This window comes from Ornithodoros turicata, chromosome 6, assembly GCF_037126465.1.
Source record: "Ornithodoros turicata isolate Travis chromosome 6, ASM3712646v1, whole genome shotgun sequence".
Classification (NCBI taxonomy): domain Eukaryota; kingdom Metazoa; phylum Arthropoda; class Arachnida; order Ixodida; family Argasidae; genus Ornithodoros; species Ornithodoros turicata.
Genome location: NC_088206.1, coordinates 62,607,417 through 62,621,857, shown reverse-complemented (window position 1 = coordinate 62,621,857; position 14,441 = coordinate 62,607,417). Strand labels below are relative to the sequence as shown.

At 46.0% G+C, this 14,441-nt stretch overlaps 1 protein-coding gene across 1 annotated transcript in view; it reads left to right on the top strand.

The window, feature by feature from the left end:
* The window catches only part of LOC135396925 (protein phosphatase 1 regulatory subunit 37-like), a 69,799-nt gene that overhangs the window by 17,230 nt on the left and 38,128 nt on the right, over positions 1-14,441 (top strand). The window contains exon 2 of the mRNA XM_064628164.1: positions 11,795-11,892. Coding sequence (XP_064484234.1) covers positions 11,795-11,892 — 98 coding nt within the window. The remainder of the gene's footprint in view (positions 1-11,794; positions 11,893-14,441) is intronic.

The window sequence follows — 14,441 nt, the reverse complement described above, 5'->3', positions numbered from 1 at the left end:
CCGGCTAGGAAAAGAAAAAGCGAAGGAATGAAAAGAAACTAAATAGAGAGGGTGCGTCGGTTGCACTGTGGTTTTGACGGGTGGTGGCCTTGGTTATCTGAATGCGGTTGGGTAATCCTCTGCGCGTTGCGGCTCGAAGCCGATACGTTTCGGCAGCGGTTTTGTTCTTGGCAAGCGCGACTCAGAGGTGCAGTCAAGTTCAATGTGGGCGAGCTCGTTTTGACGCTGAGCAAAATGCACGTGGTGAAACGGAGGTGGACATGGCTGTCATTGTCTGCGTCATCTGCTGCTGAGAGGTGCACCGTTGTGTTTGGTGTATGTAAGGGATTTGCTAAATGGAACACCCGTTACCTTAAAATAATGTAGTTTGTGGTAGTCTGGGAGTTAGTTCGCACGACGTGTAGACCTCGACAAAGCAACATTGCACAATGAAATTAGGTCCGCGTGACTGCACCACACACACACACACACATGTGCGTATGACGTCACTGAAAGAGATAGATAACAAAAAAAGAGGACGCACAAGTGGCACAAAAAAGTGAGAAGAAATGACACCGCACGTTTGGTTAACAATAACATACATTTTTAATATATGTGTATATACACAATCGAAAGGTGACACTCATTGGCACTAAAACAATTACAATAACGTAGGACATAGAAGAAGTCACGTGGTAATGTGACAGTGAATGTGTAAATCCACTCGAGTCTGCCGAGTAACGGGACAGCGAGAAGTGGAAAAGATGGAGACAGGAATGATGTGTCTGTCATAGTTGTTGCACGTATAGCCGTACAATGTGGTTTTGGGGCTGCGTGTGATGATTACCCCACACGTATATCCAAGGCCCGTCTGATGTAGCACACAGCTGTCCTCAGCGAACCTGGCGTAAACACCGTATCCCCCTCGATTGTAGTAAGCAACACTCACGAAGAAAAAAGAAATTTCTATTTAGTTTTGATATAGACCTTTTCGACCATATTAGTATATTAAAATCCCCGTCCATATTATATCTTACCTTTCCCGGCGGTACGGCAGTACGCGCCTTACGCTCGTGACGTCGCCATAAGGTCAAAATCTTAGCCAATCGCGAAGCTTCTAGGCTCCTTGCACGCATTTTCGTGCGGAACGGTCAAGTGAAATGTCGTCTGCTACCACTGTCGTCTGCCAGGGGAGACGCCGCAAGCAATTATTTCGCCCTTTTTATTAACGTATTTCTAACTGCCTTGATACCCTGAGCACTGTGGGTACAGCTTTAACTTCATTCGCCGTTCACCAACTGTCTCGAACGTTTCCAGAGCACGCATTCCAGTTCCAGAGAAGTGATCCTGGCGCGCTCTTCCGCTTGTTTCCGCGTATAGCGAAACCAAGACCATTAGCATGGCACATATACCACCACATCCGGAGCTGCCACTAGACAGCGAAAAACAACTTTGGAGCGTTACACTGCTCGCTCGCTGATGGCGCTGCCCGTGATCTGCTCAGGCAGTGCACAAACGGAGGACACGTTGGCTTAGTTTGAACCTAAAACAACGTTGGAGGAGACGGCGGCGGTTGTGAAGCCTCTTCCTTGCGACAGCGAATGGAATGCAAAAGATGGGAATTTGTAAGAGACACCACAGTATGAGAAAAAAGGGTGTGAAAAGGTGGTAACGTCTATAGTTACCACCTAGGTCAACATAGCGTTTGATAAAGGGTTCAAAAGAGTGGTAAAAGCAGTTATCATATATCCAAATTGCTACAAAAGGGCGTAGGCCCCCCTCGCTCACCGAATCAGAAGTGGTAACCCGTGGGAGGGAGGGAGGTAGCAGGTAGAACTTTGCAACCTTTTAGGCACAACATATGCGACAAATATTACCTCCTGAAAGGTATAACTGCTCCACCTTTTTTTCCGAGAGTGCATAGGAGCTCTATACTGTGAAGATGGCTGCCTTAGAACACTTCATTTCCCGCGAACCCGCGAATAACTGCCCATATTCGCGTTGAAGTTGTCAAGTACTAGAAAAGCACGATAACAGTTGTAGAAATATTACAGCAAGACTTGCGCTTGTCTCATCCTACAGTTGGCAATACAACAGTTATAAAAATATTACAGTTTACTGCGATCGGAGCATTGGGTACCATACTTTGTCTGTATTTTGTTTCCGAGCCCACATTTCGAAGGTCGTCCTGCCAGCACCCAACAGGAAGTACGTCACGGAAAATCACAAGCACCCGGGCTCTTGTCGTCTGCTTCCATGCACCCATTTAAAACGGGAGCGCGAAAAGCGACTCGGAGTCTGACACCCTCGGGTGCGCGAGTGGCGCTTGTGTGAGGGCATACCAGCTCTCCGTCCCAGTGTATTTCCTATAGGGACGTTCGGCTGGAGTTTGGCACGGCGACACTGGCGCCGACTTTCTTCCCTGGTGGCGGGCGGAGGAAAAGTTTTCCAGTATATTCTACAAGCGTAGAAGACAATGTTGTCGATTTCACACGTCATCGCGTGAATTCTGCCCTGTGTTCGACTTATACTTTAGTGTATGTGTACAATGCCTGATGAAATTACTGCAGGAAACTGCGAAATAACTGAAATAAATGCCGGAAATAGCTTATCCTTGCCACCACAGGTCGCACTGATGGCAGTGAGCGAGGGCGCCCCCTGGGCAGCCGAACGGGCCAATGAAACATGTTTGCTGCCTTTTCTCGGTCACCACGGCGCAGATTTTAACGCCTATGGTTTCACTATAAAGAAGACGACGAGATGAATTAAATAACGTAAAAACAATTCTGAACCATGTCGCATGTATTTTACGGCAACGTCACAAATGTGAAAAAAATACACATTTTTTCTCGTCCCTCTTTGAACAGGTTTTTATTAAACTTCTATAGACATCGCAAAAAAAAAAAAAGCTCATTTATTTTTTCTCGAAAGATTTCAGGAATTTATGGACTGAAACACTCGTGCTCCGGGGCACTTAACGCACCCAATATTTCATCCTTCTATTCACACGAGCAACATCTCCACGGAATATTGCAGTGGAATCAAAAGCAAAAACTGCACACGGGGCAGAAGTTCCGCCGTGTCTTGTATTGTATTGAGCAATCGAATCGGAACTCCGGAAGTGGCGTACCGCGCACATAGACGCACCATAGCAGACGACATCGAGCCTGTCGTCTGCTACGAAATATCTTGCAGCCTATGCTTGCAGCTGAGCCTCAGGATATTCCCCATGGTTGGGACGAGCACGAAAAGACTGATTTGGAGCGCGGGACAACGGAAAGCTACGACGTATTGCGCATCTTCCACTGGGATATTCTGGGGAATGGCGCCTCTGCGAATACACGGAAAGGGGAACAGTCCTCCGGCATTGCCTCCAGTTATCCCGTTCTTTGGTAGTTTGCGAGTATACAAGCGCTCACCGTCGTCAACAAGCAAACCGGTGTCAAACGTGTTGAAAACTGCGCCAGGTCGTGTTCTCGTGGCAACGACGATGAAAGGAAAACTTTGTTCCGTAATCACCGACGAAACCGATATCATGCTGAGCAGCTCACCGGGAGGTCTTTGGGGGACGGCGGGCTTCATCGCACACAGATAATTATGGGATCAAGCTTTGCTTTGTGCGTCCGTACTACTTACCGTATAGATGGAGTGAGTTGTTTGCGTTCCGTCCTGCACTCACCCGTGCCGCATTGTGTGCGATGGAAGACATCCTGACGTAACTACGTAACGAGATAAGAATATGAGAGTGCTCGAGGCCATATATGAAAGAGAATACGTTTGAAGTTGCTCGTAGTATTGGGCGAAGACGTCTTCGATTTGTATTTTGCTTCTTTCCTTTGCTACGCTGTTACTCAATTACGATGGAAAACTGTTTAGTTGCGTTCTTCTCTTGGGACTAACGCGATAGTGTGATGTGATGTGATAAAGAAAAAAAAAGGGGGGGGGGGCGATATAGAGTGCTAGGGCCATGTCCTCGCTGAGGGCATTGATTGAATTACTCTGGGAACGCCCCTGGGTCTACGCCTTTTTGTGTCAATCATCCAAATTGACAAAACAAATGTGAGCGACCACCTTCCCTGGGGTCATTGTCTAAGAAGTGCACAATAGACAGGAAAAAAAAAAGGAAAGGGAAAAAATGTGTACGATTAAATTTGTGTTTTTTTCATTGTTGCGTAAATGATCTGCACATCAGCGCTGTAAAAAAAAAGAGAGAGAGAGAGAGAGAAAGAGAGAAAAAAGAAGGCTCTTCGCAAAACACAACAGTAGCTTTTTAGTTTCGCGTTAGCTCCGCGAAGCAACTGTGGTTGTGAGCGGCATACAGACGTGGACTGATGAAGAGAGGACAGGGGTGCTAGTATGCGTCCTGGGCCGGCTTCGGGGGGAACTGTGCCGGCATTTTTCAAAAAAAGAAAAAAGATCCGGAAAAGTGAGTGACATGAAATAAACAAATTAGGAAGGCGCTCATCCCGCGAGGATTTGGGCCTGTAATTTACACTGGTGACTTTTGATTCCTTTAATGAACTTTATTTTGATTAGCTTACACTACGTACTTCAAAACGTAACAAAACGTAACTTCAGTGCATGACACGCTGTGCGGCAACCGGCAACCGCGAGAGGGGTGTACTCCTCTTTTGCGGCAATTTGGACATACTATAATTGCCAGATTCGTGGAGCCTGTTTGAGTGTGTTAGATCTTCGTAGTGATCTATTGATCTACCAGCTGTTCATTGGTGTAAATCTCACGACACGCGTAAGCACTCTGTACACAAAAAACAGCTGGGGGCCCTCGAGCGGGGATAATTCTGCGCACGAAATATGCAAGCAGTTGCCCGTTAAGTTCCCGAAATCTTCTCCGACGTATCTTCTGTTTTCTTTTCTTGTATTTTTATTTATTTATTTTTGTTCTGCCGTAGCCAGGGGAAAATGGAAGGACAGTATACAGGCCGAAGGCTTCACACAGCGGTCTGTGACCAAAGCAGTTTTGACTTTCTTGAGCGATTCAGGTCTTATGGACAGCCTGTGAACTCCTGTCGTGCAATCTCATTCTTCACTGCCCCATGCACTCTCGCCCTCAACGCATTAACCTCATGTTTTTTCTTCTAAAGTCATCTTCTGTAATCCATCTCATCCTTGTTTCACGGTTCGTTAGTTTATCCTTTATTTCCTAATTCTTTTCTTTTTATTTATTTTCTTCTTTCATTTCTTTTCCTTTTTCTTTGCGGAATAGCAAGCCGACGTCCCGTTTGGCTGACCTTTCCCCGCTTTTTTTCCCTTTGGTCTAATAAATACATCCCCCCCCCCCCCACACACACACGAAGGCTCAGATTGGCCGTTCAGATTTGCTCTGTCACCAGGCATTGACTTTTGCCCATCTCACCCTGCTCTTCAAGGCAAAGAATATCTGAGACACACACTTGGGAGTACAAGATAGAAAATGTGAGTATAGCTGCACCCAACCTCTGTAGTGGATATCGCCACGCTACACTCTTAAAAATGAACTTCACCACATAGCACGCTCCAAGCCAACCATCATCCCGAGTGACATCGTTCTCTCACATGATTTGTGGAAAACGGGAGGCGTACGCCTTTTTGTGACAATTAACATTTCTGCATAAGTGTCACAAAAAGGCGTACGCCTCCCGTTTCCAACAAATCAAGGAAGGGAACGATATCATCCGGGATGATGGTTGGCTAGGAGCGTGCTATGTGGCGAAGTTCATTTTTAAGAGTACACTCTTAAAATGTTAAATGTTAATTGTCACAAAAAGGCGTACGCCTCCCGTTTTCCACAAATCATGTGCTTAAAATGAACTTCGCCGCATAGCACGCTCCTAGCCCACCGTCATGTCGAACGATATCGTTATCTGCCCTGATTTGTTGAAAACTGGAGGCGTAAGCCTTTTTGTGACACTTATTCTGTGCATAATTGTCACAAAAAAAGGCGTACGCCTCTCCGTTTTCAACAAATCAGGGCAGATAAGGATATCGTTCGGGATGATGGTTGGCTAGGAGCGTGCTATGCGGTGAATTTCATTTCTAAAAGTGTAGGGTAATCGCTTTCCACGTCGAGACTGGGAGGTGAGGCGGGTTCGAATCCCCGCACCGGCTGTATGCTGTCTGAGCTTTTCCCTGGGTTTTCCGGCAGATTTTTCAGACTAATGTCGGCACTGTTCCCCTGAAGTCGGCCCAGGATGGATACTAACCCCCACGTCCCTCACTCCTTCCTGCTACGCCCTCTCTCCATCTGCCCACGCCCGTATAACACCGCTCATACACTCTAAAAACAGAACTTCACCGCATAACACTCTGTGCGCCAACCATTGCCACGAATGATAGGGCTATCGCTAGTGATTGGAAGACAGATATATGGGAGCGTACGCCTTTTTGTGGCAATTTTCATATATCCAAATTGCCACAAAAAGGCGTACGCCCCCTTCTCTCTCTTCGAACCAGAAGCGATAACACTATCATTCGTTTCAATGGTTGGCGCATAGCGTGCTATGCGGTGAAGTTCTGTTTTTAGAGTGCAGCACCAGTCGCTTCGCGGCGCTAGCGCGGAAGGGAAAAAAAAGAAAAAGGGAAAAAGAAAAGAAAAGCACCAGTCGTTTCGCGGCGCTAGCGCGGAAAGGGAAAAAAAGAAAAAAGGGAAAAAAAGAAAAGAAGAAAAAGGGAAAAAAGAAAAGCACCAGTCGCTTCGCGGCGCTAGCGCGGAAGGGAAAAAAAAGAAAAAAAAATTCGCCACGCCTGTAGTCTTACCACTTGCCCCCTCTCTCGCTCTCTCCTTCGCGTTTCTTTTTCTTCTTCATTTTTTAAATTTTTTTTATTTGTGTCGTTTTAAGAAAAAGATAACATTGTACAGAAAAGAGACTGCAAGGACAAGCCAGTTAAGCCTTTTTTTTTTTAAATGCATATAGAGCGACAGTCGTAATAAATTCTGCTGAAGTGAGAGAAAGGGCGAATTATAAATGAAGAGAAGCTCATGAGGGAAGGCCACAATAGTGGCCAGAGAAACACAAAAAATTTATCCGCGTCGTTCGAGAGACAAAAGAAACGGAGGCTGCAATTCCGCCATCTTCCCGCGCCTCGTTCTCAATCCCCTAGACGAGGGGCTTAGACTTAAAAAGAAACTCGCGTATGACGTACGTGGGAGGCGACAGATGATATGCACTTCTCTAGCCTCTATGGCTTAGCGCTAAGACTTTCATAATTGAAAAGGTGCGCGCGGCTCGGTTAACGCGCTTGTGAAAGCTTTTCACGGAGCTGAGCGTTACTCTCGACGGCAGACGTTGTGCTGCACGGGAAGTTTCGGGTCTCACTTGACAGTGTTAAGCAGCGCGACATCGGAGTGAACCTGTTTCTTTTTCATTCGAATTATTTTTTTTTGTTTACTTTTCGTTTGCACGCTGCTCACGTTCGCCGTAACACTGCTGTCTTCTCGTTTTTATTTTTTATTTTATTTTCACTCTGTATAGTTACACTTTAAAGATGGCGTGATCTTTATGGAGGCTGCTTCACGTCTACATCCTCTCGTGGAGGAGTCGCTTTAGAAGGGGTTCGTTAGATGTAACAACACGACAGTGGTTCCCGGTCATTAGCGGTTGCACGGCTCGTAATTAAAGGACGCTCAATTAATTAAAAAAAAATTGCGGGGATAGGCTGCAGAGCGCGGCTTGGCAACCGTCTGACGTTCACGTGATATGAGTATGGCCATGCAACCGGTAGCAGACATACGACGTCGTCCTGCACGCAGAACGTTTTCTTTTTCCTTTTTTTTTCTTCTTCTTCTTATATCTGTTCTATTGATTGGTTTTCCTTTCGCCTCCTTTCTAACGTGCGTAGAATAGGGCAGCTGACATAGTAGTGGTTGGAATGCTTTTTACGAGCACAAGGAAAAAAAAAAAAAAAGAAACAGAAACGTTCATCTGCAATAGTCGCCGTCCTTGGTGCCAAAAATTTCACTATGGATCTTTTTCATATTTAGGCATAGCCGAATACACTCGGAGGAAAAATAAGTAATCTTTGTCCTTCTGGGGTCTGAGATGCATTGTGACAGTCATTTGCCCATTTCGGGACTGAATGATAAAGAGAGTCAAGATAGTAAAAGTCAAGATTAGGGTGTGATAGTTTGTCGACAAGGAGAGACCAGTTACGTTTGCAATTTTTAGGTAAGATTATTGTGATAAAACTGCAAGGATCGATACTTGGAACCTGCATCGTACATCTCACCGAGATTTGATCGTCACAGGAAAATTCAGCCCTATACAGATGTAGAACTGATGTCTTCAGACGTACTAATTACCTGAAATTCATTAATTAGCTCTTTAATTAGGGGATTTCGAGCAAAGGCGAGATAGCAGATTGAGAGACTATCCTCGTTGAACGCCATTCCACGTTTTAAAAATCCTGAAACAGGCACGCGCGTTAAAATATCAATCGCCGAATTTTGATACGCAACTGAGCCGAAACGGAGGCTTATCTGGGACGGAAAGCGGCTTATCAGGCCTGCTGAGCGGCACCTACTCCAATCATTTCCATCGCTCCAAAGCACGTGACCCTCTGACGTGATATGAGCGCTGTTCTCCCCGCGTTCCAGGTCGCCGCGGTTTCGGTTCATTTGCATATCAAAATTCGTAATTTATATTTTAACGCACGTTCGTGTTTCAGGATTTTTTTTTAAAACATTGATTGGCTTCAAACTACACTCTTAAAAATGAACTTCACCGCATAGCACAGTCCTAGCCAACCATCATCTAAAATGATATCGTTATCTGCCCTGATTTGTTGAAAACGGGGGGCGTACGCCTTTTCTGTGACACTTATGTTGTTCATAATTGTCACAAAAAAGGCGTACGCCCCCCGTTTTCAACAAATCAGGGCAGATAACGATATCATTCGAGATGATGGCTGGCTTGGAGCGTGCTATGCGGTGAAGTTCATTTTTAAGAGTACGGCAAGCCCTATCACCACCACCACCACCACCACCACCACCATCATTTTTAAGAGTGTAGGATAGTCTCTCAATCTGCCATCTCGCTTTTGCCCGCAATCCCCTAAGTAAAAAAGATAATTAATGAATTTTAAGTAATTATAGTCATCTTGTAGTTGCGCACTTTCTTCGAGAGGATGTCCGCCTGGGCCTTAGAACTCAATTGGAAAAACGACATCTACGCTGCTCTAATTAGTTTTTTTTTAATAAAAATTCTGTAAAGGCTAAAAATAAACACACTGTACGCTATCCCCGCTGGTAAAGTTCAAGGGCAAAGAGCTCCGAGTCTTGGTCTCAAAATACGGAGCCTTCTGGTGAGAGACGCAGTTCAACCTGCTGCATATAGGCGGGAGGTGCCGTATTGCGGCAACGCACTGCCCGCCGCGTAAGTGGCTACGTGAAATTAGCCGCACAGAGCGGTTAGCCCTAATTGCATCCCGCATGCATTTGAAAGGAAGGCTCGCCAGATTAGCCGGTCATTTCGTCGAAGAAGACGCGGGAGAGGCGCGAACGATCACGCGGCCTTAGTGAATAAGGCAATTAAATGTGTGACTAGGTAATGGCGTAATGTTTTTCAGTATTGACACGCGGAGGAAGGCGACGCAGGGTTAAATACAAGTTGGTTCAGACGCGGGATGTTTGCGGTTACGTGCGCATGTAGCCTGTGCATGTTTAATAAGTATAAATGCGTAGATTGTCAAGGTCGTTCGGCTGGATATACAGCGAAGGATTACAGCGGGCTCATTGGCACACCTGAGTAATGCGAACGATTCATTTTGTCATTAAGTGGTGAAAATAATCGTAGTTCATTATCCGTGTATCCACACGTGCCACACTACAGCGGAAGATGCGAAAAACGTCATGGCTTCCTGCTTTCACGTGATGCGCGAGAGCTCAACGTCGTGTCTTCACGTGCACTGCACCGTGGGGAATATCCTGCGACACAACCACAAGATATTCCGTAGCAGACGACAGGAAAAGACGCTGGCAGTGTCGTCTGCTAAGTTTGCAGTACGCCACTCCCGATATTCCGCACCGTGTGAATGCTCAACATGACGCGGGACGAAACTTCGGCTCTGTGAACGGTGTTTTCGCTTTTTTCTTCCACTAGAATATTCCGTGAGCATGTTGCTCTTGGGAGCACACGGTATTCGGAAGGTGTGCCGTATCCCGTATGCCGTGTATTCCGAAACGTGTCTGAGTGGATTACGTTCTAGTGGATTAAAAAAAGCCGTAGTCGGGGGGATATGAAGATTTATTAAAGAAAAAAGGAAAGGTCAGCCAAAGGTCAGGTGAGAGCGTGCGTGTTGGTAGATGATCGGAAGGTATTTCTTCAAGATAACAATTCGAAAACACGATAGGCAGATCGCCCGATTCCTTTCAAGCGGCTGAGATCACATTGATTGATTGATTGAGATATGAAAAAATGTGGAGATGTGAGACATCACACTGGTGAGCCCGTTTGACAGCTTCTTTTATCGTGTCGTTTTCGCAGAGTGCTTCTGATCTAGTAAAACCCGGTAATTATTTGATCTGCGGAAAGCATCTATGGAACATATTTTTGCGCAGACATGAAAGGATCACTGAAAGGGTGATCTTTGTTGTCTTGTCTACCCTTTAGTTTAAACGTTTTTGCGTCGAGTGAAATACCTCTGCGTAATTCACCTTGTTCCCTGCATGTTTCTCGATCAGGAAAAAATATTAAAAAATACGGGAAAGGTACATGCACGTGGGAGTCGCAAGCAAATAATAGGACAAGGGTAACGTGTCGGTCGTACTGAAACATAATTAGGCAGAACGCAAAGAAAACACGGCCGTGTCGTACTCTGTGGCCCGTCCGTGCTTTCGTTGCGTTCTGAGCAAATAGATCGTATACAGTCGTAGTACTTTGTTCTGCTACCCTGCATGAACGTGGAACTACACTCTTAGAAATGAACTTCACCGCATAGCACGCTCCTAGCCAACCATCATCTCGAATGATATCGCTATCTGCCCTGATTTGTTGAACAGTGGAGGCGTACGCCTTTTTTGTGACAATTATGAACAGCATAAGTGTCACAAAAAAGGCGTACGCCTCCCGTTTTCAACAAATCATGGCAGATAACGATATCATTCGGTTGGCTAATGAGCCAAGGATGGTTGGCTAAGGAGCGTGCTATGCGGTGAAGTTCATTTTTAAGAGTGTACCGAAGACAGCTTTCGCTACACCGGTATCCAAACTAGACTTGCGAATTCTCAGCAGTAACTCGTTAAGTGTATGCGTTGGAAATTCTTCTCGCATTACTTTCTATAGTATATATTGCACATACCCTTCCGTGATGCCAATTTTCTATGTAGGGAAAAAAATGAGGAAATTATTAGCAATTAGAATATGTTCTTCTGGACAGTCTTCTAAGTAGTCTTGAACTGGCGCATTGAAATTTGAAATTGAATGTTGTTGACTTCGAATACGCTCCGGTAAAGCGTGCATGCTGCGAGAGAGAGAGAGTGCCGTGTGAAATGGCCCGTATCAATGCCTGCTGTTTACCACATTCCCTTTCTAATTTGAAGCAAATAAGATTGCCATGAGAATGCTACACTTAAAATGCAGAGACTTAAAACAAGGCAAATTAAGAAAAGCCAGTGATCTGAGAGACCGCAGTGAACGAAAAGTCAGTGAGAGCCGCGCACTCGAGCCCGTACCTCTGTGATTGACGGTCAGGTGTGCTACCAATTGAATGATTTCACCAGTTACATGACACAGACGTCGCGCAGCCGACGCTCGTGTGTGTCGTGTTTTCCTCTGGAATGACGCTGTGTGTAAGGCACGCTCCCTTTCCTTTCTTTCAGCGTCCATGCTGACGTCAGATGATCTCTTGGAGGCGTACCGGAAGTCGTGTGTCAAACAGGGAGTCAAGCCCATACCCTGCGTGGTTTCGCAAGTGAAGGTAGGTGGTCTGTTTTCCTTCTTTTCCACGCTTTGTCCAAGGTTATTGCATCTGAATCACACACTCTCGCACAGGTCGTGCTTAGAGAAATTTCGCATCGCGGAGAGTAACTTCTCGGTCGTATAGATCGAACTGATCGATGAGGACACTTCTTGCCCTTTCTTTAATTTATAATGATCCGATACAGAATGTACTGGCTATACGCGTGTCCAACCTAAGAACGACAGGAAATGTAGTCCGGCAACCTTAACAGAGCTACTCCGCTGGGCCCTGGGAGTATAATGTACTACGCCACATGTCGGTTTATATCTTGTCGCGACGTGCAGCGATGCGGCTGCTATTTTCGGCCAATAGGAACAAGCGCAGGGCGGGGCTTAAACATGCCAAGCCAAGCCAAGCCAGAGCCCGTGTTGAGCCAACACCTTCTAGATAACAGAGAAGGCCTCTGCACTCTTTCAGTTGACGTCACGTACCTGGTCCTATACTGTGGCTGCTGGCGATAGATAGATGTGACGTCACCGAAAGAGCGAAGAACAGAAAAGCTTGCTCATCGAAAATGTATGGCAGCCGGGCCAGGCGTGTGACGTTAAACCGTGTTGAGGCTTTCTCTGTTATCTAGAAGGTGTTGGTTGAGCAATGTCTTGAAATGCAGAGATAAAATAAAATGAAGTGAAAATGACCAGCACTTCGTCCCGTATATTACGTATCAAATGTGTAGGTATATATATATATAAATTCATATTTTATACGCCTAGGTGATCTATGGGGTCACTTGTCGCCAACCCTAGTGTCTATAGTCTTCGCTTACCCGACATTAATTTTCCCATTCTCTCTCGCTTGTATCGATTTTATGTCCCGCAACACTTTTGCGATCGCGCAGCGCGCATTATACCGGAACTGGCGCCCGCTCGACCACTATACCGGGAGGGTGCCTCGAGAGCGTAGTGACATAAATCTTGGTTTATGCCAGTGGTTGAAGGGCAAAGTAAAGGAGTTGTTGCGGCCGCAGGCCGTGTTGGGGGCGTGCGGCATCGATCTTCTCTCTGCTATAAATGGCTTCGGTGGCAATGTTGCTGAAGATGTGTCCTCTGCTTCCGATTCGATTCGTGTCTTCTGCTCTGCGTGCACGGCAGTTCGGCCTTGAACTCGGGTAGTTGTTGCGAGATGAGTCCGTTTACGGTGTATCGGTTCCAGTTACAGCGATGGTGTGTTCTCGTAGCCGTCTGCTATAGATTGGCTTCTGAATCGAACATGCGGCAAAGCGTGCGCTGGATGGCGCTTACCCTTCGTGATGTAGCGCGATAGTCGTAGCTCATGCGGCCTTGAGGGCAAACGAAAGAAATAAACCGAGGACGCGTGCGTGGTTTAGAGTATAATTAGCTTATTAGTGCACGGTTTTATATTGCTTATTTCTTTCTGGTTTTCGTGGCTTATGTACGGTTGTGACTTCACTTTGTGTTTCAATGTAACCTATCCGTTGAACATGAGACAACTGATGTTCTGAGGCTGGGACACATAGAAAGGACAAATACAGTCATGTCTCGCTTATTCGGAGTTCAGATATCCGGAAACTTCGTTATCCAGACTACATTACCGGGAACGAACCTGCTACCATTGGATTTTGTCTCGGTTATCCGGAATTCGTTATCCATATCCGGCCAGCAAGTACGGGGAACAATCTTCCAGGACCGAGGATATTCTGATTCGCTTATCCGGAAAAGTGTCGACGTCCTCTGTCCCTGGCATGTGCTGTGTTCGAATTATTGCGGAAAAGGGTCACATCTCACGGGGCCATTCTGCAGTGCTTGACCTTTTCTTCTAGGATCACTCCTTTTTGGTGTGTGCGGGCACACTGTAGAGATAGTAGACGATAAGCTAAAGAGGTGCACCGCACCCACGGAGCGCAAGAAATCCACACGTCAATGTCCAGGCCGTCTGAAAGCATCGCCTGTCTTTTGGCCTATGCCAAAGGCATTTGCAAGAAGACAAAAACACATGCGCAGGACCAACTTTCTCAGACCTTGCCCTTAACCGAACTCCTCATGTAAATATCTCATTGTCACACTTGTAGATAGCTTTTAACTGCCATGCTCGCTTGTTATCGTCATCCCCCTCTCTCTCTTATCCTGGTCAATCTCATCGCTCATACCTCATACCTGTAGATAGGTTTTAACTATCACACACTCTCTCTCACATCATCTTTCCCATAATCATCTCCGACACACTCACCATGGGTTTGGCGCTCTATGGCCTTTGTTGCCTTTGTGCCATTAAACACATAATCAATCAATCAATTGAACAGCAAGGCGACGCAGCGGGTGCTGTAGCAATTACTAATATTATATCACACGCGTGCCTACTAATTTCAAGAAGCTCACTTCGCATGAATTTTTGAAGTAACGGTATTTTCCGTATTTTCTTTTCTTTTCTGGTGTATAAAGAGGTGTCCCAAGTTTTTCCACTTTCCGCGGAAGTATGCTTGGTCCGGTTATCCGGAAATTCGTTATCCGGACGGAAAGGGACGACTCCCGAAGTGTCCGGATAATCGA